The sequence below is a fragment of the Malurus melanocephalus genome, unplaced genomic scaffold (assembly GCF_030028575.1).
Source record: "Malurus melanocephalus ecotype Western Australia unplaced genomic scaffold, MMel_1.1 scaffold_46, whole genome shotgun sequence".
Taxonomy (NCBI): domain Eukaryota; kingdom Metazoa; phylum Chordata; class Aves; order Passeriformes; family Maluridae; genus Malurus; species Malurus melanocephalus.
The window spans coordinates 321,309-347,233 of NW_026623278.1; the positions used below are offsets into that span (position 1 = coordinate 321,309).

The window sequence follows — 25,925 nt, forward strand, 5'->3', positions numbered from 1 at the left end:
CCTCTCCAGCCAGTGCTGGTGGCAGCCTGTCCTGCTGCCAATTCCCATCCATGGAGAGTTTTACGACCCTTGTTCCTCCTGCGCACCACCCAAAAGAAATCAATTTTTCTGTAAACACCTTTCACATGGAATTTGCAATGTTGTAAGCAGACCATTTGCTCTTGAGACACAGGGTATTTGGATATTTGCTCACTGAGGAGGAGGAAGAGGAYGRATGGCAGCTCCTGCAGCAATGGTCACACAATGGTACATCGAGGAAAGGAGGATGCAATGGCCTGTGCTGTATCACAAGCTCCCTGTATTTTTGTTCCTGCTTCAACCTGAGCTGCARCCCAYRCCTCGAKGTACACAAGGACATCAGGATCTGAMGGGACATYTCCCCAGAGATGCCCACTCTGCTCTGAGGGACAGCAGCTCCCCAGTGCAGCCACAGGAGCAGAGCAGGCAGTGGGCACCCAGCGCTCCCACAGGGCAGGGGGAAATGCAGTGGGAATTCTTGCCATCCATACTGACTGACTGAGGAAACCCAACAACCAGTGAGCATTGCCTTTGACACAGTTGAGAGACAAAACACAGACCAAGTTACAACAAAGCTTAAATCCAAAATAATTACATTTTGTCACAATTCCTTCCACACGGTCCAAGCTACCAAGGAAGCGAGCTGCCAGCACCCGAGGAGAGACACGATTTGCTCCAGAGCTCCCTTCAATCCCAGCGCAAAACTTCCAAATGTTTGAAACGGGAAGCAAGTAAATCTTTTAATGCTCTCTGAAAAGCAATCAGCTCACCAAAYGCATCATTCAGCAGCCTCTAATAAAAAATAATTAAACCATGAAAAGCTGCTGCAGTAATCTTACTTAAAAATCCTAAATTCCTTTACATTTGGAGGATCTGATGGCATTGACTCCCAGTCAGACACATACAGGCAGGGCAGAGACTGTGGGAGCTTCTCACAGCTCAGCTGAACAAACCTCTTCCACTCCTTGAGCAGAGGCAGCTTAACTTTATGAAGATTTGTTGTTGCAGCACAACTATCCAAGAGATACAGCTAAATCCAAATTCATTTAATTTCCAGCCAAATTATATTTTGATGCAGGTCACTAGAAGCTAATCTTTCATCTCTGTTTTTCATACATGAAAACGAAAAAAAAATTCGGATTAAGCAGCATTTATCATACTAAATAGAATTAAATCAAATGGAAAATTGCATAAAGAAACTCGGTTAAAACAATCAAATTAAAAAGCCCTTTACCTGGGTGAATGTAAACTTTGATTTTCTCAGAAGAGAAGAAAACCTTGTTATTAACTAAACTTAAAAGGGATCCTGGATTACCCTTTCCCCACTTCCCTGCACTTGAACTGTCAGCCTGTCTTCATGAGCAGACTTTGCCTCCGATCTGTCAGGCAAGTTCACTTGCTTGTTCTCACATGCCAGAAAAACTCGTATTTTCTGTACTGCAGGAGCACTTAAGCTGTGTAGTAAGCAGCAGATGAGCCTTTTATTTGTGAATTTTTTGTTGGTTACATGCATATATAGACAGGCACACAGGTGCACACACCCACCTGCACTCAGTGATATAACACAGCTTCAGCAAAAACCTGAGCTCAACTGGAAGTTAAGCCTGCATTTAACAACTTTTTATTGATGCTCTGACAGCTCCYGTCTGAAATAGCTTGTGGTAAGTACTAAAAATGAAGAAACAGCAAAGCTTCCTAGAAGATACCTGTTTAAAATGATCTCACAAATATTTCAGCTTAACTGAAGAAATTATAATATTTTTTTTCCTCCAAAAACCTTCAAGACTTACATTACATCAATTAAAAATTCATTTATGATCTTGGTTTATGGCAAAATGGAGAGCAATAAGCAGTTGCTGTTATAATGAACAGCTCTCTGGGAAGAAGTTTTCTGATCTATAACACAGACCTAAGAGGCTCAATAACACCTTGGGTCAAATTTTTGCTGATGAACATTACCTCAGTTTCTTGGCTGAAATCCCCTCTGGCTTCTAAAAATCCAATCTCATTTCAAGGCAAATTTTGTCTTAGAAATAAATGCAGAAAATTATGCAATAAGGTTGGTTTCATATAGAACTAGAGAAATGCTGAGATTTGGGGTCCAAGGCAACATTTTCTTTGTTCCTYGGCATTTGGGCACTCTTCCTTCAGATCCCCATGAACCAGCTGGTGCAAACTGCACCCCTTGTCAGTTGGAAAGGGTTTTTTAGCCTGTCAGAAACAAGCATCCTCTAATTCCAAGTGCTCCACACGTTATTGCAATATTGAATGTCAAACTCTGTGAGTACCAACAGARAGTTGTAACACCTCAGAAAAGCATCCAAGGACAAAAATACCAGCGGCAGAGTCACATACTGTTTACAAACACATCACACTGACACTGTTCAGTGGTGGCACTGGGGTCTTYGAATGCATCTGTTCCTATAGCCTGSATTTTTGCTTAGAGCTTCTGAATAAAACCCAACATAAGCTGCAGGTAAAAATTTGCATTCTAGCATGAGACGTCGAAACTCATTAGTGAAGATGGTGACTTTTAAAYACAAAATACCTGCCTCTGAAAGGTCCTGAGATGTAAATCATCGGAGATGGGGAAAGCAGTCACAAAAACCAGGCTGGTGTTTCCTGTTCCCRTTCCCTTGCCATGCCCTTTGCTCGGGGCTGCTGCGAGGGAGGCGATGCCAGGCTGCAACCTGAGGCTGATGCTGGTTCTTCTCCTGTGTCCTTTGTGTTTGGAGATGAAAGGTGCAGGGAGACAGAGAGGCTTCTCCTCTCTCCTTTGGAAACTGCCTTCTCATCTCTGGTGTGCCACAGTTCAAACGTAAGACTCTGAAAAAAGGTTTTTCAAAGCTGCATATTGTATATGGAAATTCATGGCTTTGGGCAGGTTCATGATTAGGTCTGAAATTTCAAGCTTAAGTTGCTGCTTAAATGTAAGTTATTTTTCTTGGGCTTTGCCTTTCTCTGTTTTTTAAACAGCAGTGGGGTGTTTTATAAGCATTACTTACCTGCTTTTATATGTGGATATCACTAAACTTGATTCCTTCAGGATCTGCAGACTGGGTGGAAGCCAAACTCATGTTTATCTGCCTTGGAAGCTCAGAGGTGAAAGCTCGCAGAGGAGGAGGGGTGCACACAGCAGGAGCAGGTCAGGAAGAGGAWGAGGTTTCCCTGGACATGGCAGCAGAGCTTCCATGCTGGACCAGATTTGGGCAGCCTCCCTTCTCTACAGCCACACCATCACCCATAGTACCCAGTCAGCCTCTGACGACCAAAAGGTAGCAAAGGACGGTGGCAAAGGAAAGGATATGTTGGGTTGGGTTTGTAGGCGAAGTTGGGAAATCTGGATTGGTACTAATTGTTATTTATTTTTAATTTGTATGGTTTTTATCCTTGGCCTGCCTCATTCCTGCTGGAGGCTCAATTTCCAAGTCTGAGAGTTTAGCATTGTACAAGGAGCTGAGATTGAACTGTATTAAATAAAAATAAGTATTGTAGAATTGTAGAATTTATTGTAGAATAAATAAAAATAAGTTATTGTAGAATAGAAAAATAAGAATTGTAGTGAAACGACACTTCATTTTTCAGTAAATCATCTGTAGCAGAGAAGAATCAGAAGAAGAAACAATATGTGCCTTTAGATTTTTTTTTTTAAATCAGGAAGGAAGTGTTATTGGAAGCCTTACTCAATATATAAAACTTAAAATATGACTGCCTTTTATTAAAGGAAGCAGAAGAGAAAAATGTTTCAGAAATCAACAGTAACTGCAGAKCTACACAGATGCAGAGAGAGCACCRTYCCCATCTCTGTTGCATTTCACCTATTTGTCAGTGAAAGGAGAAATTTCAGAGCTGTGGAAATCAAACACCTCTCCTATTAAGAAAGGCTGAGAGTTTTGGTTGCTTAGCCTGGAGAAGGCTCCAYGGTGACCTTAGTGCAGCTTTTTAATATGTAAGGGGGGCTTACAGGAAAGATGGACAGAGGCTTTTTATCAGGGTCTGCAGTGAGAGGACGAGGGGCAGTGGTCTCAAACTGAGAGAGGGTACATYGAGCTTGGAAATAAGGAAGAAATTTCTTGTGATGGAACACTGTAATAAGAAGCCCAGAGAAATTGTGGATCTCTTTAAGTACTCAAGGCCCGGCTGGATGGGGCTCTGAAGCAACCTGGTCTAGTGGAAGGCAGGAGATTGGATGAGATTATGGTTTGAGGTCACTTCCAACCCAAATGATTTTATAATTTAATGAAATACTAATCCCGTGGGATTTTTCAGTCTTTTTTGGAGAGATAAAAACACCCATATGTTTCAGGAGGAAGCTGGAGGGCCAGTTACCAGGAGGGCCTACACTTCATTCACCAGGAGCAGAGGCTCTTACCTCAGACTAGCATTTAGGACAGTTTCTAGCTGTCATATGTTTCTCCCATTTGCAGAGCTGCAGTTAAATAAATAAGATTAGCCAAGATATATGCAGTTCTTCATGGCTCTGCCAGACATTCTGACAGGTCTTACATGGCTGAGCTATTGAAGTTTCCTCCTGTTTTCTGTTTGCACTAATCCATTGGAARTCCAGCCCTCACTGACCCCCACATCCACTAAGAATAATTGTTGATACTGTACAATGGAACAGCACCAGCACAGTTAAAACAGCTCCTTCTCACGACAGAGATTTTGTGGGTTTGGCAGAGAATTCTTACGAGCTCCCTGAACCCATYCATCACCCTGTGCAGCCCCTCCAGCTGGTTCCATCCTCTGCAGCTGTGTGCCAGCCTGACACTGTGTGGCATGCACAAGTACTACAGCTGCCACACAGCCAGGGGACACTGGCTCCACTGCCACATCCTTGGCACCTTAGACATGTCTTCTGCTTCATCCCTATCTTCTGCCCTTTTATTCTTCTTCCTCCTACCCCAGACTCCCTGARAGGAATGGTTTTCATTTAATCCAAGCATGTTTGGCAAGAGATTCCTTTCGTCCTGCCCAGGAGTCAAGGGCATTTCAAGGTCTCGTTGAACAAAGAAGTAAATATTTGAGTTGTATTTCTGTGCTCCCATTGTGGTGGCCTGGTTACCCACCTTGAGCTTTCCACCTTTGGAATCTGATGGACAGAATGGTGAGAAGACACCTACTCCTCAAAGCCACTCTTCATGTCAGCTCTTCATTATGCCAAGTAAGAATGAATATAAAATTATTTATCCCGAGGGGAAAGGAGAAACGCCGGATCCAAGCAATGGAATAAAAATATACATACTGCCAGCTTTCAACAAAAATTGATCTTCATTGGGTGTGACAATCACAGGCATGAAAAAAGAATTTTATATACAGAATAAAATTAGTAGTGAGTAATTAATAGTGACTGTTGGAGCTGCTGTTCCAACAGTCGCCCATACAGGCAGAGGTAGACCCATACAGTGGTCAGCAAGGGGTGCCAAGGGAATCCCTAAAAATCATGCTGCCAAGGAAGCCAGGCTGCTAGGGAACTGGTGCAGCAGCAGTGAGCGCCTGAGCAAAATCACCAAGGGCAGCTGCCCAAGCAGGACTGATTTTGTGTTCATTCYGCAATGGCAAATCCCATCATGCGCTCACGGCACAGAAAAAGGGGAGAACGCAGGAGCCTCGCCCAGGTGTGCAGCTTTGAGTCACTCTGCCCAGGGGAAAGTGGTTACATGTGACGTGYGCATCTGGTGACATAAAATGTGTTTGTACCTGGGCAGCAGAGCGTGCTGTGGAGCGCCCCAAGCTAGTGACGACCTGAGCTGGAGCARTCCAAGGACTGCAGGGATTAATCACTGGTGACATGCCACAGGACATCAGGCTCCATCAGAGCCCGGGTCCCACCCAACCCAAGGACAGGAGACCCAGGGAGAGGAGGGACAGGGGACACACACACCCACAGATCCAGGGGAGCTCCAGCTACAGAATATACCACACCAAGAGGAGGAGCATGTCCGAGAGCATTAAGCTTGCACTTTCCAAAGAGAAGAGAGCTGTGTTTTCAGGCCCCACCCCTGCCTCTATGCTTTATTCATCTTTATAGGTAGCCATGGTGACTAATCAGACAGGAGATTTATGTCAGGCTGGGTGACTACTATATATAATACATATATATATATAACATATATATAAYAYACATGCCTGCTTTAGAACAGCACTTTCCTGACAGGGARATGGACATATTCTGATTTGGGCTAYAGCTCTTCCCTTCCCTTTCATGTGSTAAGTGCTATCCTGTATCCTGTACATCTTTTTGCTCAGGCTGGAGCCAATTGACCAGAGCGTTCAAAAAATTAAATATTTTTCTTTCCCCTTCTTAGGAGAGGGGAGCAGAGATGTGCCCTAGACAGACCTACTCATGGTGAATGAGTTTTCCAAACTTGTGAAAGCAATTCTGCTTCTCTCTGCCCCCACTGCTTCCCCTCACCCCTCTGTGATGCACATCCTGCCTCCAGACACGCTTCTTTCCTCTCCAGGATGTGAGGACTGGAGGAAAGCAAACCCCATCTGTCTCAAATCCAACGGCAACCCCGGTGTCAGATCCTGCCCTGCTTTATGTCTCATAAACATACATTAACYGTTCCCTCCACAAACCCTTACACAACTACTGCTGCACCGTAGTAAACTTTCTCTTGGCCCAGTATCAGCAAATGAAGCTTCAGCTCAGGGGAATCTGGCACAGTAGCAACTTATCTGCATAACACGTGGATGGTTGTAGAGTTGACATTTCCCTCCATTGCCAATGTCGAAGGGAGTGAGAACAGGCAACCTGCAACCTACAGCACGACAATGTTTTGTCTCCAATTCCCTCCCCATCCAATAAGTGCCTGAGAGACTTTCTGCAGGGAGGAATATTTGTGTGCGGTCTCGCGCTTAAAAGCATATCCAAGTTATAATTGAATACCTTTCTCCAAAACAAAGATAATAGGGCTTGGGGAAAGAATGTTTAGGTGAATGTCTGCTAGAGAGAGGCAAGCTGTCTGGCTACTAATTCYTTGGGGAAACACAGCTCGATGCTCTTGCTGAAGGGGAACAAGCGAAATTACAAGACAGGTAAAAGTAATACATCTTGAGAGGTTAAATGCAAAAGCCTGATTACTCCTCTCAATTATCCCAATCTTACTTTGTGAAATTCGCTCTTTGAGAAGTGCTTATTTCCAAATTACACTGAGATGAGCAAGAGGATAAGTCAGGGAAATTACTAAATGAGAACCTTTCTATAACACATGCAACCCAACTGATTTAGTGTAACAAATTCTGTACACATTTGAAGTATCATGAAAATAGTGTCTTTAATATACAGTTTATATACTTACAATACGTGGTTTAAATTTGTTCATATACATTACAGGGATATTTATTTGCACCTGGTTTAAATAATAATCTGCCTTCAGCCTTTTACACAAAAGCCCAAAACAGCACAGAATTCCACAAAACCCATGCTTCGTTTTATAACGGAAATGTACTAAGCCAAAGTTTTGGGGCTTTTTCTTTTTTTTTTTTTTTCCAAGTGTTACTTTTTTGACATACCCAAAGTGAATCTAAAGCACTAAGAACTAACGTATTTTTAATACAATTCAGAAGATTGTCCAAGTCAAGAGAATCACGCTGCAGATTTTCACACTGAAAATTTGGTTATTACACACAAAAACTGTGAAGTCTGAACAACTCCTGGGCTATAAGGAGTTTAAGACATAACAAAATGAAGAGTCATTTATTGCTAGGTCTCAACAAGGGGCCTGCATTTCCCCACTGCCCTGCCACCCCTATAAATAAAAAGGATGATCCTTCTTGTTTATTGGGATTTCATCTGTACCTTCTGTCTTGTACACAGGAACGCTGCAATTTCAGGGCATCAGGAAGAGAAGCCAGGAGAGCCACAGTCCTSTGACAGGGCTGGTGTTTGGCTTTTCAGCACCATGGTGTGACCCCCTGCCTGGCCCACTGGGAAGCACACAAGCAGCTGGTGCCAGCACAATTTTGTTTAATGGGAGGACAATCAAGAAGCTGATTCAAGATGAAAACACAAGAGAAAACAATTATTTATAGACAGGTTTGAAACTCGGCGCGTTTTCAGGCAGCTTCGCTGTTTATGCTGTTTCTCTTGAAGCTGTTGTTGTGGAAAGAAGCTCAATTAAGTGGCAGGGAAACCTGTTGTATTACGAGAATACACAGTAACACACAGTAAATTCAAACCCTTTCTTCTGGCTGAATAGAACACTGTAAAATACACTTCCCTTCTAATTTTGGATGGGCCAAATGTTTTCTGTCTAAGTTTCTAGCCACAGGCAATTTTTTTGCAATATGGCAAGAATAAGAACGCAAATATGCACTTTGAGTTGGTGTCAACACAGCTTTGGTTAGCCAGGCAGGCAGCAAGACAAMGAATCTTAATCTGAGGCACAATGAGTGTTTGAAGGAAAACAGCATTTCCCCTCAACTTTTCTCTCCATCCCTCCCCTGCCCAATTCTGTGACCACCTCCAGAAAAGCTTCCCTGCCAGAATCCAGCTGAAATCACYGCTGAAAGCAGCACCAGTCCTCGTGCCAACACATGACTGTGGCACAGAAAGGATGTGTCTCCTGGTGCAGGRCAGCGGGACAGCTCCATGCAGAATGACATGCCATACTTTTTGTTACCAAAAACCCCAGACAAACAAAAACCCCAAGGATAACACACAGCTTGGACCAAATAAGCACCAGAGGCCTTACATTTATTTAATCTGAGGAAAGAAATCCAAGGTTAGGACTGGCCTATTTTAGTAGAATACCTCAAAAATTCAACTKAATTTAGGCCCACTACGGCACAGTGCTCAATGGTTGCAGCTCTTAGGCCCCAAGGACAACCAAAACAACTCCCATCAATGTGGCTCAACTCCACCACTGTCCAGAACCAGATTGGTTTTCCCCACTGCTGACCTCTGTGCTGTGTTTGGGAGCTGGCATAGCCTGGCTACCTATTGAAAGGTACCCCATTCCATAACCAAGGATCCAAAGGCTGAGCCACAACCCAGTCTGCCCAATTTGCTCATCACTCTACTGATTTCACCAGAGCACATGCTTCAGTCCAGCTTGGGCACCACAGCAGGTAGATCAACACCAGAGTCGTAATTCACAGAACACAAAGGTTAGAAACACCTGAATCTCCAAAAATGGCTTGGAAAATGAAGGTGAYGAGTGGCTAAGAGCAAAAGAAAAAGTAAAATGCTAATACATTATGCATAAAAAAGTAAGCAGTGCCAAGCCAGAACAAGACACCTGGAATGCCACCAACAGCACGTTTGCAGTCAGTGGTTTTAGCTGTACTAGGCTCAGCTTCTGCAATCAATGCACATTTCCAGGCCTTTCAGTCGGCCAGTTGTGTTTTGGTTTATGCACATGAGATGTTAATGCAGCACGGTCATGAATGCAAATTCCACCAGTCCCTCTGCAAGAATAACCAATTCAAGCAGGTAASCAGAGATAACAGAATAGGTGTACATCCACAGTCAGAGAAAATTACTTTCTCTAGGGGGTGTTAGCACTCTAGGGGGTGTTAGCAATATTTAATGTCAGTATTACCAAGACTGCAATATTTTCTTTTGTTTTTTTTTCTTTTTTTTTAGTGACATTTTAGGTTTTTTACCTAGAATTAACAAGCTGAGCGAAACAATAACAAGTACTTGACATTAAAGATTTGGCCCTTTYAAATTTGAACATCCATTTGACACAGTGATGTTTAAAAGGCAATTGGTTTCAACTTGCATGTGCCTACCAGCAAAAATAYGTATCTGAAGAGTATCTGAATTTGATCTGGTCTTATTTGCAGCTAAAATATTTTAAAATGCTAATTAAAAAGCATTCGGAGAAAGCTATTGATCTGTTGCTTAAAGTCAATWCATTACAAAAAAGAGGATTATGAATTCTTGGGGTTTTTCTGTTGTGAATATTTGTTGGCTTTATAGCACCCACAACAGTTGGTCATTCCTTTCTGGCTGGGAATCAGCGGTTTACATTACTGAACTCAATTCATAAATAATTCGGCATGGTGACATGACATGAAACTTGCCCAAACAACAGAAAACTACATTTGCTAATAAATTCTTTTTAATGAGTCAATATGGTTGAGAAAACAGGCAAACTGAGCAGTTTTGTCCTTGCTCTGTATTTTCTCCTGATGCTCCCAGCACGTGCCCTACAATGGAGATTTTTTTTACACATCAAACAGGTAAGCAAGGCAGATGATGGTGTTCCCCTGGCCAGGGCTCTGCTCAGCAGCAAGTGAAGGTGAAGTTGCTCCAACATTCCTAGCTCTGGCCACCTGAGGATCCTGGACATGCACAYTTGCTGAGGAGGAAGGGACATCACAGACCCTTTCCTGAAATCTCCACAAATCCTTGAATCCAGTATACAAAGGCAGGGGATCCTGGGTTATTTAGACACATTTCAGAGAGCTCTGCCAGCTACAAGACCTCCTACAAAGGCCTTCCAGAAGTTAATCCTACTCCTAACCTTTTGTGCAGTTAAACTTGAGAGGTGTCCAGGGGCAGACCAATGCCCTCTTACCATCTCTGTGCTCCCTTTCAACTGCCACCTCCATGTGACATCTACTGCAGCGAGTTTTGGCAGCTGGGGAACTCAAATAGCGCATCCTTTGATGCTACAGCCCCTCCCACCACGACACCCACATCCTCACAGCCCACTGCAAACCAGCCAGGTGAGCTGAAAAGATCAGAAGCATTTCCTGTGGCATGGCCCACAACCTCACTCGCCCCGCTGTCAGCAGCGTGCTGTGCTGTTTCTGATCCCTCCAACCTTGCCAATGCTTTGTTTCAAAGTCATGACACAGGAGCACGTTCACCTTCCTACACAGAGCCAGCCGCAGGAGGAGCAGACAGAGCACGTTTTCAGACCATCAGAAGGGCAGCAGAGGAAACACAAAGGGCTGTTACCTTCCAGCACAGCACAGCTCCTGCAAGGGCTCTGCTAGCAGGCTGCTGCAGCAGGCAGGGTCTGCTGAGAAAAGCGTCTGTGCACTCAACTGCCTTTCCCATGAGAAAGCTGCACGACCAGAAGTCATGCTATTTACTCCAGTCATCCGACTACAAAAGCAACTTTTGAAATCTACAGGTCATAAACTTTTAATTGGCCAGGGCAGAGTGGCTCAGTAGAAAATCCCCCTTCTCCCTCCCCTCTGGGCAACGAGCTAAGCATGACTCTTGGTTTAAAAACATTTAACTCTTTTTGCTCAACGTAACATGGAAAACACATCCACGCTACAGACAGTCAGGAAGATACTGTTAATAAAAAAATGCTGCAAGAATAGTGTATTAGTGGCACTTCACAGCAATTCTTAACATTTTCAGATGTAGTGTCAAAACCAATGTTTTTGTATATCTGCAAGTCACAGCATTTTGCCAAATATGTTAACAGAAATAATCCCATAAGAAATACCTTTTTTTTTGCAGTTAACACAAAACTGTAAACTGGATTGGTGTGTGTGTCTTTCAGCATCAAATTGTTCAGTAATAAATACGACTAAGTCTTAACAGACTATGGAGTCCAAGTTCCCTTAGTGTCCAGTTTTTAGCAGCTGTTTGAATGYTCAGGGATGCACAAAGGCACACCTCTGCAGATTCTCTACTTTTATTATTGACATACAAAAAAAAAGTCCATTCACCACTCAAAAATGTTTATCTGCATAGTAAGAATTTTTCTACTACTATTTACAAGAAGGRTTTTTAGTGCAAAAAACAGGAAGTGATGTATTAGCTCAAGTGTATCGAGCACACCTCATACAGTTTCACTAAAAACTAGCCAGCATCACATCTTRGGCCGCCAGCCATTAATGAACTGTAGTATTTTCTTAACCTGCAATTTGCTTAGCTTGAAGTCTTCTGACAGGATTTCTTCTGTAAGCTGAACCAGTAAATTGCCATCGATTTTCTCCGTGACAAAAAATGATATGACATCTTCTGACAGACCAATAAACCTCAACGATTTCGACACTTCCTCTATGGAGAGTCCAGAAAGATCTGTGGGTGGCTGCCAGGGAGAGCCATCCCCACAAGACCTTGGTGCTAACTGGAGGTGGAGGGGAGATGAGAAGGGGTAAGACACAGAGAACGTATCCTGCACGCCCTTTTTAGACAGATACTGATCTTCCAAGACGTCTGGAGAGCCAGTTTTTGATTCCTCCTCAGCACCATCTATTTTCAGTGGCAAGGGACCCATGTCTGTAACTGTCTTATCTTCACTTGACTTCGGTGCCCGAGGAGGTAAGGCAGGACACGAATGGCTCTGCTTTGTGTTGCCGACTCCCAGAGTTTTCTCATCAGTGCAGTCTAGAGAGTAACTTGCTGACTTTGGGCAGCTGGAGATGGTGTTTGTGAACTCTGCTGGAGTCAGCGGGGAGTACCCTGTTGGGAGCTCACAGCCATCAAAGTCAAAAGTCAAAGGTGCTGGACAGTTTCTCTTTGGCGTACCTGGAGTCTTCTGTCTGGGGTAACTGTAGCTYCTGCTTGGATCAAGCAGGAAATCACTCCTATTCAGGCCTTCACCAGTTCCTGAAAAATGGTTTGGCCAAGATAACCTYGAAGGCAGAGCTTCAGCTGAGGGGCTTCCCAAAGGCATTGTGCTCTCAGGCTCTTTGGACTCAGTTTTCATCATGTTACATGGGTAGCAGGAAACAGGTGTGCTCTCAGTTGGGTTGGTGCTGTCGCTCTCTGTGACATTACTTAAGGAACAAAGCAGAAAGGATGTTGTTAGTAAGASAAAAATTGGCATTTCAATAAACTCATAAATCATCTGACAGAGTCAGAGGGCAACCATCACAAGGAAAGAATCTTCTTTCCTCTGGCAGAACTTTTTACATTTGAATTAACATGTTTGAATTAACGCACTGACAGTTCTTTCACCYCTTCTACAAGCCTGACAAGGTGCTGACATACCCAAAAGCTTCACGTCTTGTTTCTTCAAGCTCATAAGAAAGTAGATGCCTCAATTCAGTTCTRTGTCATCTCACAAATACTCAGTTTTTCATTGTTGAATTCCTGAGGGATTCCACCATGTATAAGAAACAGCCTCACATATATTAGAAAGATGTTTTAATCCAGTACTTTTCTATATAGACACATGGCTTGCAAAAGCTTGTATCAGGGCAGGTCACCACTGCTCCAGCACAGAGTACAGGGACAAAGRGTGAGTTAATGCTTACAAAGAAGGAGATTTAGCTGCAAAGGTAAGCAGCCCTGGCTGGACGTGCTGAAGTATCAGGCTTTAAGCTTACCCACAATGATTTGTTGGTGTGTCTGGATCTTTACAATGCTTTGATGTTAAACACTTGCTCTTCAAAGGCACCTAAAGAAAGTTATCCCTGATCCACTTGCAGGTGGTGAACTAAGCTCAACCTGTTCCAGGTAACTGATGGTTTATGTCCAGGTGCTCCCAAGGGACGGAGATGACAACAAAAGCACGCAACCCGTTATCAAAAGCAAATGTTTGCTGCTTTCATGCCACTTTCTAAAAGAAAATSTGAAAGATTGTGCTGATCTTTGGAATTATGGCCAGCTAAGCCAGAACACTTGAAAAACAATTAGCAGACTTATAAAATCCTTATTCAACACAACAGACGGAAAACAACAGTTGAAAAAAAATTGTTTTAATTACTTGCCTCTCTCTCCTGAAAACTAACTACTCAAGTAAGAAACTCAACCGTCATCTGATGACAGCTCAGTGAAAACTGCTTGAGAATGGAACAGCTATCAAAAAACCAGCATAGTTTTCAATGCATTGACACAAAATTACTTCCCTGTGTGCTTACAAAGGATCAGAGAGGAACCCAATCTGGACTTGCCCAGATGAAATACAAAGTGCAGATGCATAAAAACAGCTCTAATCTACATCACTGGAAAATATCCRCCCCAACAGATGCAGTTTCCCTCTTTCTAACCATCTCTCAGTCTCTGTTCCATGCCTTCCAAACTTTTTGTTTATTWACGCCACTAATAAAGGTAAAGCAGCTGGATATTTACAATACAGGAGATGGRTTTTCCCCCCTCAACAGGGATACACCATCAACTGGTCATTTCTGGCTGCTTAAAGGCCAACTGGTGCATTGCACACAKTGCAAATAATTTTTCACAAACCAAGCAGTCAAGCTGAGAAAACAGCCAATGAAGTGTTATAAACAACCAACTATACAGAGCAATTAAATTGATTGATCCCGTTTCTGTTCTCTAATTCCATACTAGAACTGGAACATTTATTGATTTCAAAGATTAATGGAATTTCTGAAAACTGGTAGAGTAACATTTTCAAAGCACTTTCTTATTCATCCTCCACCAAAATTAACTCCCTGGGACTCAGTGCCAAAGGATGCAAGACAAACCTCMAATACAGCTGAAGTACCAGGCATTTTAACAGGCAGATAAGGACAAATCATACTGACTTTGTTTCTGTTTAARATATTGTCTGCAACTCTTCATGATCCAAAAAACCAAGATCACTGATATAAATGGCAAAGCAACTTCACAGCAATCCACATTACTTTACACAATGCCAATTTTCTAGTAGCTCCCTCTGCAACACCACATCAACTCTACCCAAATGAAGACATCTGGTCTGGACCCAGCTGGAGATGAATTTCATGCAAATRCTGTGAACTTCAAGGCAAATCATAGAATTACAGAATTGTTTAGGTTGGAAAAGGCCTCTAAGACCACCAACCCAACCACTAACCCAGCACTGCCAAGTCCACCRCTAAACCATGWCCCCAGGTGCCACATCTGCATGTCTTTTAAATATGTCCAAGGATAGAGACTCCAACAATTCCCWGGGYAGCCTGTTCCAATGCTTGACAGCCCTTTCCATGAAGAAATKTTTCCTAATATCCAAACTTCCCCCGGTGCAACTTGGGGCCACTTCATCTTGTCCTATTGCCTGTTACTTGGGAGAAAAGTCTGACCCCCACCTCACTACACCCTTCTGAATTTCTGAGAAACTTCACTTCTGTTTTCCTAGCTTTTTGGAATGCAGATATATTGTTAGCTACAAAGAGAGAAGGAAGCATTTGGTGGGCCCCAAATGCTGGGAGGTCTTGTGCTCAGCCTCCTGTGGAGTAGACCTTGACAGAACTACCCAACAGGCTTTCATAAAATAAGCAAGCAGCCTTGATCTAGAGTGATCATTGCCAGATTCTCAAYCCTGAGCTGCAAATGTGCAGTACGGCTTAGTAAGGCAATTCCAGTGTAAGTTAYTGTAACAACTGCATCCAGGCTGAAATGAGTTCAATGATGTTTCAGATGAATCTGTTATACCCACACAGGTACCACCACTGAAGGAGTAACAAAAATAATGGCAAGAAGACATCCAAGGCAAAAAGGAGGTGAGGCTTCAGAAGGTGCATAATTTCTGAAGCCAAAGGAAGGACACTGTATCACTAAGAAAAGCTACGCAGCAGCAAAATTCAGAATTTACCGTCAACTTTCAACTAGCTTGGGTGGATTTTCCATTTTGTGGGTTAGGTTTGTGCTGAACTGTATGGAAGCTGTCTGGCCCCCTTCTGCTACATCTCATTTCACACTCAGTGGTGTCTGCTGGTCTTTCTGTCCATCATATCCACCCTGTAGGTTCCCATACAGTTAGAACAGCGCATTTCTGGATTACCACATGTTTTTTGTGTCCCTGATAACCAGAGCYGGCTGAACTGCATGCAGTAATGAAATCCCACCCAAAAACTAGCTTTGAGGTGGTCTGGTTTGAAGATTCAAGACTTTCAAGAAACATGGAGAACTAGATATGATTTTTAAATCAGACAGCCTGTGTCACCTAAGAGTGATATTGCCTACAGCAATGTGTGAAGGTGTTTATAACATAAACTGTTGTGTCCTATCCAGTAAAACATAATTTCTGCTGGAGCTTTTCTTCCTTTCGAGTCTTTAAAAATAACTTGACAGGTTAGCCTGTTTTACAGAAAGTCAGCAAGTCTGACACCGTTCCATGCGTTAGAAACAAGTGCCTTCAAAAAGAGCAGTGCTAAATTTAACTTTCTCAGAAAGTGCCAAGCACAGTGCTCCCACAGCTCAAACACATACATGTTGTGCAGTCCTGAGGAGTAGTAGGACAGAGTGGGGCTGGGAGAGCGGGTCTGCTGCCGAGCGGGTTTGGCCGTGCGAGGAGGGATGGAAGGGCTGGTGGAGGACGGCTTTGAACTCCGTGGTGGCACCGGGGGAGCGTTGAGGAGCCTGCATTCCTCTTTCACCTGTRCAAAAGAAGGACATGTAAGTAGGCAGCAAGAAAATCTGGGCAACCACAGCCTCAACCAGATGAAACACATCTGGTTCTGCCTTCTACTTTGMAAGGAAATMATTTAAAAGGGAGGAGAAGAGAGWAATGAAAAAGTATTTGCAACAGTATGCAGCTGTCAAAGAAGTCCAAAAGAACACTTTGCCACTAGAAGAACTACTAGTAAACTTTTTAGGGCACATTTCAGCAGTTTGATATCCACTCATTTAAAAAGTATCAGCAATGAAACAATGTAAAAGAACCTTCCAGTAACACAGAAAATCAGACAGACTGTTCCTGATATTATGCATTCTGTAAGGAGAAATTAATTAGGCCCAAACTTCATTAGTGTTTGTTTAGATGTAATAAACTGAGCTTATGTAATGAAAAGATCCCATTGGTGTTTCCTGACTGACTTCACCAGTGATAGTGAACCATCCAGCTCTAGCACCATTCCCATCCTCCCTCCCACAGGAACAGTGCATGTATCTCACATTTACCAGCTTCTGGATCCAAACCTGGAGCTTCAGTCCTGCTGTAGCTGCCAAAGAAGGGCAGGATAAGGCTGTCCAAAATGTACAGGTGGAARGGTGTGGGCAGAAGAGCGAGAACAGTGCCCCCAGCCATCGGGTCTGCTCTGTGCAGCCAGACAGCAGCTGCAGCACTGCTCACCCGAAATTTATTYTGGTGTGCCTATGTGGGAGCAAAATGTCAGGATCCATCCCCACAGAAAAAAATGATGGAATTAAGGCCTTAATCTCATCAGGACATATTTGGGAGAGCAACTTTATTTAGTAGGGCTAGAGGTGAGAAGGCTGCTGAGAATTAGGCTGCCAGGCAGGATTTTTAACGATTCACCACCTGCCCCTGGGCAGCAGGAGACCTCTATGTTCTCCTTGTCTGAAACCGATGCATCAGAAAATGAAAATTATTTTTGTGTTTGAAAGCTAAAGTTTCTTCTTAAATTTCACAATGCTGCTGCAGAACTAAAAGTTATCRTAGCAGTTCTGCAACATGTAATTAGCAATTACAGTGATTTAATTTTTTTAAAAACAAAATAAATGTGGAACCTTTTGCAATCCACTTCAGTGCTTTCAAAATGCAACAACATACTTAGTACTTTTGTGAAATGGAAAACTCGGGACTAGGACACTGTAGTACATTTTTTCCCTAATTCAAAACAAGTCAAAATTACAGGAAATGCCCGACAGCATAAACTGAAATAAATCTTGTTCTAAGGGCTCTTACTTGCTCTTTCAAGGAAAGGGGAAAATAATGAATCAATTTTATTCATGTTTGTTATTGAAYTCAGGCATAAACCTCTTCAACCATTTTAATGTTGTGCCCCAAGGATGCCTGAAGACTATTTTCCCCCCCAAGTCAGAACAGGCAAAGTTAATACTGAATGCTATTAAATATATATCCATGGGGTTAGAGACACCATTCAGGGAAGCTCTTGGAGCACAGCATTCGGTTAAAGGGTTAAAGTGTTTCTTTCCTGGGAAGACTGAGGCATTCAAAGGTGCTGGCACAACAAACTATGCCAAACTCCCTTGCTGACCTAGATTGCAGATCAGGATGAAGCCATAAATAATACCAGTGTGCAGTCCCAGTTGATCCCTGTCACAAAACCACAAGTACAGCTGYCACACACAGGCCCCGGGAAACACAGCAGAGCAATGAAAAGGGGAGATTTYGCAGATTGAACTGACAAGAGCAAGGGGAAGCTTCAGGAAAACCGTGCTTACTAGCTCCAAGAGAATGACAATGAAATAAAGGCGGGAGATGAGGGAACAGCCACAGTGTGACAGGACAATGACCCTGATGGCTGCTCTTCACTTGGAATGCTCTCTGTCCTGGAAGCACGAGATGACACATGGCTGTCACATCCAGATGAAACACAYTGGCACTGCACAACCTGAAACTTCTATTTGACACTGAATTCTCTCATGCTCCAACCTCCTTCCTATGACCTAGGAATGGTGACCCATTTCCAATGGCATGAAGTGCTATGTTGATTTTAAGATCTCTGCTCCTTTTCCTTGCTGCCAGTCCAAGACCTGCCTGCACCACCTTGGCCTTGGGGTGTCAGTCCTGAATCTGGGTTTCCCAGGTGCCCATTGCAGTGACCAGACCTGAGGGTGCCTGGATAAAAGCCTCCCTGTCACCAGTATGATTGTGAGCATCACACTGAGCATTTCCACACTCCTTGCCCACAGCAGCCTCAACTTCTGGTGCACTCCATAAGGGATGTGCTCTGTACCAACCAGGAAAACAGCCTCTGATTTTATGCAAATTATTGTTTGGGGAATGAAGCAATTATAAATTTACAGGCCTTAATTCAGAGGTTATTTCCTCCTCCTCCACCTTCCGCCTTCATGCTACTTTGATTTTCTGAAAGGTAYTTAGAAAACAAACGTGATATATCTGAATGCTTCATCCTGCTGGAGAGAAGAAAACCAGAGCAGCTTCTGAAATACCCAGATGTCCTTTCCTGCAAACAGCTCCTGGACACACATTTTAAATTTAGTGCATGCAAAAATACAATTGCCAGCCAACCTCTCTGCAGAAATGCTATGGAATATCGTTCTAGAGGGAGTGATGACTAAACCGCATGTTCACCAGCAGCTCCTGAGATCTACTTWCTCTATAAATACCTACATGGAAACCATGCAAACATCTCCTCAGCCCCAGCACACAGATGAATTCAGTAGGTCAGATACTCRTTCCAAAGCTGTTCCAGGAAGCCATAAAACTGTGTCTAAATTATTATAATCTATGGAAATATAGGTTTTTAGTTTTATTTTTAATGGGGCTACACCCCCTGCCCACCCCTAAACGCAAGCTAATATCTTTAGCAGAAATTATTTCTCCAACATGGCTAGAAAGCAATACTGAAATTGCTGACAGCACTCACATATTACCTCAGTAATGTAAGACACAAATGACAAAATTGCACACTTTCCAAAATAACTTTAAAGGGTAACATACACATCTATCCCAAAGGTCACCCTGCTGTCCCCAAAAGGGAGACACTAGGCCAGGRGGATTCCCCAAGGATGAGGGTTCACAGTGATGCTGTGCAGGTGCTCCWCAGCTCTCCCAGCACCCCACTGGCCTCTCCTCCGGGGTGACACAAGACCCTCATGTCTCAGGCATGATCCGAGAGGTTGGCACCCCCATGCCACAAAGGCTGCCCTCACCTTGGCTGCGGGGGCAGCTTTCCTCCCCCACCTCCCACTCCCCAGCACTCCTCTGACCCTGTGCAGAAGCAGTTCAGCTCACAGAAAGCAGCAGGAAACTAATCATTTTCCAGAYCCAGACCTGGCTGCCTGCCCAGGCACAGGAGTGCCAGAGCCAGCACAAAGGAGAAGCCAGGACGATGTGTCTGGGAAAGGAGGAGGAGGAGGCGGAGGGTGGGAGCAGGTTAACGTCAGCGCAGGCTGTCAGGGAGCCTCATCCCGATATGGAGCTGCTGGGCACTTGTCCAAGAGCCTGGACAAAGTGTCAGTGATACCTGACCTCAGAGGCAAGGAAGAGCTCCTGGGTTCCTGAGTGCAAACACCACGCTAAACACACACAATGCCTTCACTTTCCTGGCTGCTCAAGCTGCTGCATTTGCTTTTTGGGCAAGGTTTGGTGGCACAGCCCAAGGGCTGCACTTTGGCATTTTGTGCCTGCATGGTGTCYTCCTCCCCTCTTCTCACTGCACCTCTCCAGCAAGCGCAGAGCCCAGCCAGGGAGATCCCCACAGAAATCTGCTGCAGGTTTACCCAGAGTGAACAAACACAATTCAGCTTTCAACCACATTGTGACCCGACTCATGATGGAAAGGCTACAGCCAGCACTGCTGGACTGCTAGAGATGGCAATACGAAAGGTATGGGGTTATTATGGTTTGTTGCATTTTGGTCTCAAATTAGTCTTAACATACTGTAGAGCCATGCTCTTGAAATTACCAGAGGGCTTGCAAGCGGAATGGTATTTTTTTTTTTGAATTCCAGAAAAACCTCTGCAAAACAAATTTGTTAAATAATGATAACCCCCAAGATTCATGTGATATAAGTATGTATCAGTGACATTTTGCCAAAGACTCCTAGACACTCTTTCCCAGGGGTGTCCTTCTTTTTTCCTTTCTTTAAAAAAAATAAAAATATTTAGGACTACGTCAAGAGACCAAATAATGTGKGGATTCTCCAGCTTGTCCACATAAGCTCCTGTTAATAAAACGTATTTTCATTTTCCCCCCTGAAGTCTCCATGACATTTCAGGTTTGGAGAATTGATTTCTCCCATGAGCTTTCATAAAAAAGGCCATGAAACGTGCTGTTTAAAACTGAGTCCCCTAGAAGGCTCATTTATCAATTTTGCAGAGCTCCTATTTAAACATATTTTATGAGGAGTTCCTATTTAAACACATTTTTCTTCAACAAGCAGTACAGAGAAATTAGTTCAGGTCTAGTTTGATAGTTTCCCTGAGGACAAGGACACAATATTCTTCAAAATCTGCCATAGACTCATAACAGAGAAGACAATCTCTCATTAACAKACACTTAAAATCCATAAAAATTCTAGCTGTCCTCATTATCAGGGTATGTTAATTGAATATACACTAAGGTCATYGGAGGCAGCTCCAAGTGGGGTCATGCCCCACACACTTTGGCCACAGAAAACATGGAGGTCACATGGAGAGATGATGTTGGAAAAAAGAGAATGAAGTGACTCAGCAATTYTTAGAGCTTGTTTCTGTGAGAAAAAACCCCACAACAAATGTAATCTGAAAGTATCAGGATTAAGCTACTCGATCAGTAATATCAAATATACTCCTTAGTATAGGAGTATAGTTCTTAAGACATGACTTACATATGGTAGGAAATTAGCTGCAGTTGCACATCTTTGTTTGACTGTTTCCCTTCCTCCCTCCACCAAGTATTCCCTAAAAAGATCTGCATGCAAACTCTTCACCRCCTAAAAAATGAAACAAATAATCATAAATAACCCTGACTTACTGCTTCTGATTTGGGAGGCACTGGAGGTGGAGGTAGGGAAACATCTGAAGACTTTGTGGTTGTCCCGACAGTTGCAGGCACGGGAAGAGAYGCGGTACCACACTTGGAGCGGAAAGATCCTCTGTAGCTGTCACACTTGTTCTTCTCACTTAGCGAGCAAGAGAGGGGCTGATCACCACCCTTTCCAGACCCTTGGTCCAACCAGAGCTCTTCRTAAGGAAGCTCTGGTTTCGTGGGCAGAAACATCGATTCTTCGCCAACTTCAGGGAAAAGGTAATCGCTGCTGCTGTCCCCRGACTCCTGGTACTGAAGAGCGTCGTGAGAGAACAGGGCCCACTCRTTACACAAATCCCTGCAGCCGTGGAGGTTCACCTCGCTGTTGCCGTGCAGGTTGTTGCCGTAGACGCAAACGGAGAGGCGGTGGAAGGACTGCGTGAGCTCGTCGCGCGCGTAGCTCAGCGAGTTGGGCACGTGGCTGTGCCCCGCGCACCGGCTCTTCTTCGGGCTCTTGCAGTCGTCGTTCCAGTCGGTCTTCACGTCTCGCACGGCACGGGAATACTCRTCTATGTCAAACTGCTCCTGGCATATGTTAAACCAGTGCTGGATGAGGGATTCGTGCCACAGCTCCCCCTTCACCAGGCTATCAGGTAGAATAAATTTGGGAAGKGTCAAGTGCAAGGGAAAATGCATGGGAATGATTTTGTTTCCACGAAGCACGCAACAAACCACCACGGTCTTGGTCTGAATGTTGACAAATTTGTACCTGTGTCCCTCGCGGATAAAATGCAGATCATAGGGGTTCCTTGGTGTAGGGCTCGGCACAGTCACGTTAACGGGCAGCCTGGTTTTTTCTACTATATTGCGAATCGTGTGCTCACCTTCTTGCATCTGCACCTCCAGCGGGCTGCGGGTGCTGAACTTGCCCTTACAYTGGAAAGGGAGACTGATGCTCTCGTTGGTCCTGTGGTTCATGCAGATGAGGCAGGGCATTTTGCCCCTRCCTAGCTTACTAATTGAGTTAAGCTTCCCGATTTTTTTGAAGATGGTGTTGAGCCGTGATTTCTCCTTAGAAGACTTTGCATAAAGGATTTCCGCTTGCCCCATTAAAGTGAGCTCATCCCCAGTACTAAGGGTAATGTTGTAAACTTCAGTGTCTTCATTGCATTCACCTGAAGCCACCTGCAAAATAGCAACAAAAAATTTGGTTTTCCCCCAACAAAGACAATACCTCAAATCATATCACATCTATTGAGACTGAACTTACAAGACCACGTACAGGGAAAAACAAATATAACTTTATTTGAACAGCTGACTGATCAAGTGCAAGGTGTTTAACCTGAAGCTCAGCTAAGYAACATTTTTAATTGTTCTGCACATTCCTGCATGTTACTTGTGAGGAAACAACCACCTGAAACTGCCAAAGAAGGAATGGGAACAAACAAAACTATTTTTTAAAGAAAGGGCAAACCCTGGACACATCTCAGCAGTTCAAACAGCCACTTGTGTCATACGGCTATGACAGACCATGTCTGCATTCCCTTGGGCATCTTTTCCCCACACCCTTGTTTTTGCTGTTTGTTAGAACTTATTTGCCAGGCTCTGGAGGGAAGCAAACTTCTTTCACCATCTTCAGCTCCCTGAGGAGCAGAAAAGGTGATCTCATCGTTACAGATGAAGCATATCCCTTTGATATAATCTTTTCCAGGCCAGGGGGAATGGCAGATGACATCTATTCCCTGAAGGAGAAGTCAAGAATATCGGTCTATTCCATATGCCTAACTCCCCCCCTCGCTTTGCTCTCCTAGTCATAGACTTCCTTCCTCATTTTTTGATCATAATTGCAATTTAAGAGATTAAACAACATATGCACAGCCATGTGTGAGCTTTTCTAGTATGGAAATTGTACCAGGAAAAAAAAACCCAACAAAACAGATGTCCAAGGCTCATTTGCTCCTGAAGTTATTTCCTTAAGACTGAAATAACTCTTTATAGACAAGATTGCTCTGCCTTGTATTTGAGTGGTTTAATATTAAAAGCCCTTTTCAGGGACCTAACAGAACCCACCCAATTCTTTGGTAGCAGCAGATACCTACTCATAAATAAAGTTGCACCAGATGAACAGTACTGGTCTGTTACAGACCATTTTATTTGAGAATAGTGAACATACTGAAGAAATTGCCAATGAAAACATATGCTAAAACTGTTAGCAATTTCCTCACCTCTGAAACCCCTAAAGACTTCATGGGCTCGAATGAAGTTCAAACTCCAGCTTCAAACTCTGGTATCATCACACAACAGCCACTGCATGAAATCAAAGCTGTAATTCCAGTAAGTTAATAACTGACAAGCGCTGTGAATAATGCTTCCTCTTGTAAGACGTGACCTGCAATTCCCCTGCCTTTGCAGAACTGTGATTATCTTCCGCAAGCCTCTCGCAGCAACCGCGCCGGCAGCTCAGCCGAGGTGCGCCGCCTTAGCACTTCAGGCTCGGGGCTTCCGGAGAGGAAGTCATTCAAACCCTGMATTATCTAAACAAACACTAATTGGTCTAATCCAGGAAACTACTAGGATTTATGGTACGCAATACTCATTCACAGTTTGCACCGCTGGCCTGACGGCGTTTTGAAACACCGTGACACGAAAGGAAAGCACTCGGGGTTGTTTTGTGCTGATAACGCCTGTGTTGACGTTCATTGCTGGTTTCTCCTCAAATGTCACAGAGCACTGAGCTGAAGCTGCAGCCGCACAGCCCTGCCTTCGAGGGGCTGAGAAGGGCTGAGGACACACAGGGCTCTRTGCCTGTACTGTGCAATCCCTCCCTTCTCTTTTTGAGAGAGTGTTTTCTCCAAGAATATTGGTTTCTAGAATCAGTAAGTCCCTGCAAATGGATGCTTTGACAATGCCAGCTACACTGTGGGACTTTCTCTCGATGCTGCACGATCGCAGCTTTTCCTCACTGCCCGTGGGACGCTGTCTGGAGCGAGGGAGGGGACACAACCTACAGCTGTGGAAACTCCTCCTTGGCCAACTTACAGTTCCCTGGTGGTTCACAAGCAAACAAGCCACTGCAGGAGGAAATGGTGGGTCAGATGTGAAACCACAGAGGTAACTCAATGGCTGAGCTCCACAATGAAGGTCTTGCAGAGCAGTTACTTATTAATGTCACCMATTTCAACCAGCCAAATAGCAAATGGACTTTTAGAATCAACAGGCACATTTAAAGACAAAATTATTTTCAATTAAAAACTCTAAAAAACATTTTTTTCATTGTTAAAAAAGGATAGTCACAGGATAATTACAGGTGAAATAAGGTTGAATTTAACTCTGGATGTGTTTACAGACTGGGGAATGAGATGCTGGAGAGCAGCACTGTGGAAGGGACCTGGGGATCCTGGTCCATGGCAAGTTGAACACCATTCAGCAGTGCCCTGGCAGCCAGGAGGGACAACCCTGTCCTGGGGACATCAGGAACAGCATCACCAGCCGGGCATGGGAGGGGATTGACCCGCTCTGCTCTGAACTGGGGTGGCCTCACTTTGAGTGCTGGGGGCAGTTTGGGGTGCCACAATATAAAAGACATTAAACTATTAAAGCACATTCAAAGGAGGGCCATGAGAATGGTGAAGGGCCTTGAGGGGAAGCCATACAAAGAGTGGCTGAGGGCACTTGGTTTGTTCAGCCTGGAGGAGACTGAGCAGAGACCTCATTGCAGCCTGCAACTCCCTCACAAGGGGAAGACAAGGGGCAGGCACTGATCTCTTCTTTCTCCTGACCAGTGACAGGACCCCAGGGAATGGCCTGAAGTTGTCAGGGGAGGTTAAGGTTGGATATTAGAAAAAGGTTCTTCATCCAGAGGGCACTGGAACAGTCTCCCCAGAGAAGTGGTCACAGCACCAAGCCTGKCTGAGTTCAAGAAGTGTTTGGACAATGCTTTCAGGCACATGGTGTGATTCTTGGGGTGTCCTGTGCAGGGCCAGGAGTTGGGCTCAGTGCTCCTCGTGGGTCCCTTCCCACTCAGTACATTCTATGATACTCTGTAAAAAGAAAGATGATGCCATGGTTCTAGTTTGGCTGAGAAAAATACTGTTTATCMTTCTTCCTTCTAAACAAGAATACAGTAGGTATCAGTTGCTGTCCAAAATTATAATAAAAACTGAAATTGKGAAATTAAAAGTCTAAGACTGCACAAGTTTATCTCTATCCACTAAATTCTACTGTGGTGATGTTAAGATTGCTGATACATCCCRGTGGGCTAATTATACTTTAAAATTGGTAGGTAAATGGTAGGTGAATATGCGTTCCAGAATATTAGCCATGAGGATATACCACACATATCGTATATATCTCTCTCAATACATAGCAGTTCATAGATACTGCTCAGCTTTTGTTTTGCAGATTACAMAACTAAATGATCTTTACTTTGTCCKTGCAGCAATGACATATGAAAATCAGATTTGCTCTGTCTTGTTCACGCAAACATTTCACTTTATTAACGGCCACAAAACCTACAGAAAAATCAACAAAGAGCCATGGAGTTTAGCTGGACTTTACACTGCCTTTGGTGAATTGCACAGGGCCTCCAGAAGCYCGGGAATCAGTCAAGCAGAGCACTTCCTAAGAACAGATGGGACAAGAGGAAATGGCCTCAAG

General features: G+C 43.9%; 1 protein-coding gene across 2 annotated transcripts in view; it reads right to left on the minus strand.

The window, feature by feature from the left end:
• Positions 1-9,615: 9,615 nt before the first annotated feature.
• The window catches only part of GAREM1 (GRB2 associated regulator of MAPK1 subtype 1), a 99,501-nt gene continuing 83,191 nt past the window's right edge, over positions 9,616-25,925 (minus strand). For both annotated transcript variants that reach the window (XM_057364992.1, XM_057364993.1), the window contains 3 exons: positions 21,276-22,454; positions 16,079-16,245; positions 9,616-12,720 (listed from right to left, as the gene is read on the minus strand). In XM_057364992.1, the coding sequence (XP_057220975.1) occupies positions 11,808-12,720; positions 16,079-16,245; positions 21,276-22,454 (2,259 nt within the window). In that variant the 3' untranslated portion in view covers positions 9,616-11,807. The remainder of the gene's footprint in view (positions 12,721-16,078; positions 16,246-21,275; positions 22,455-25,925) is intronic.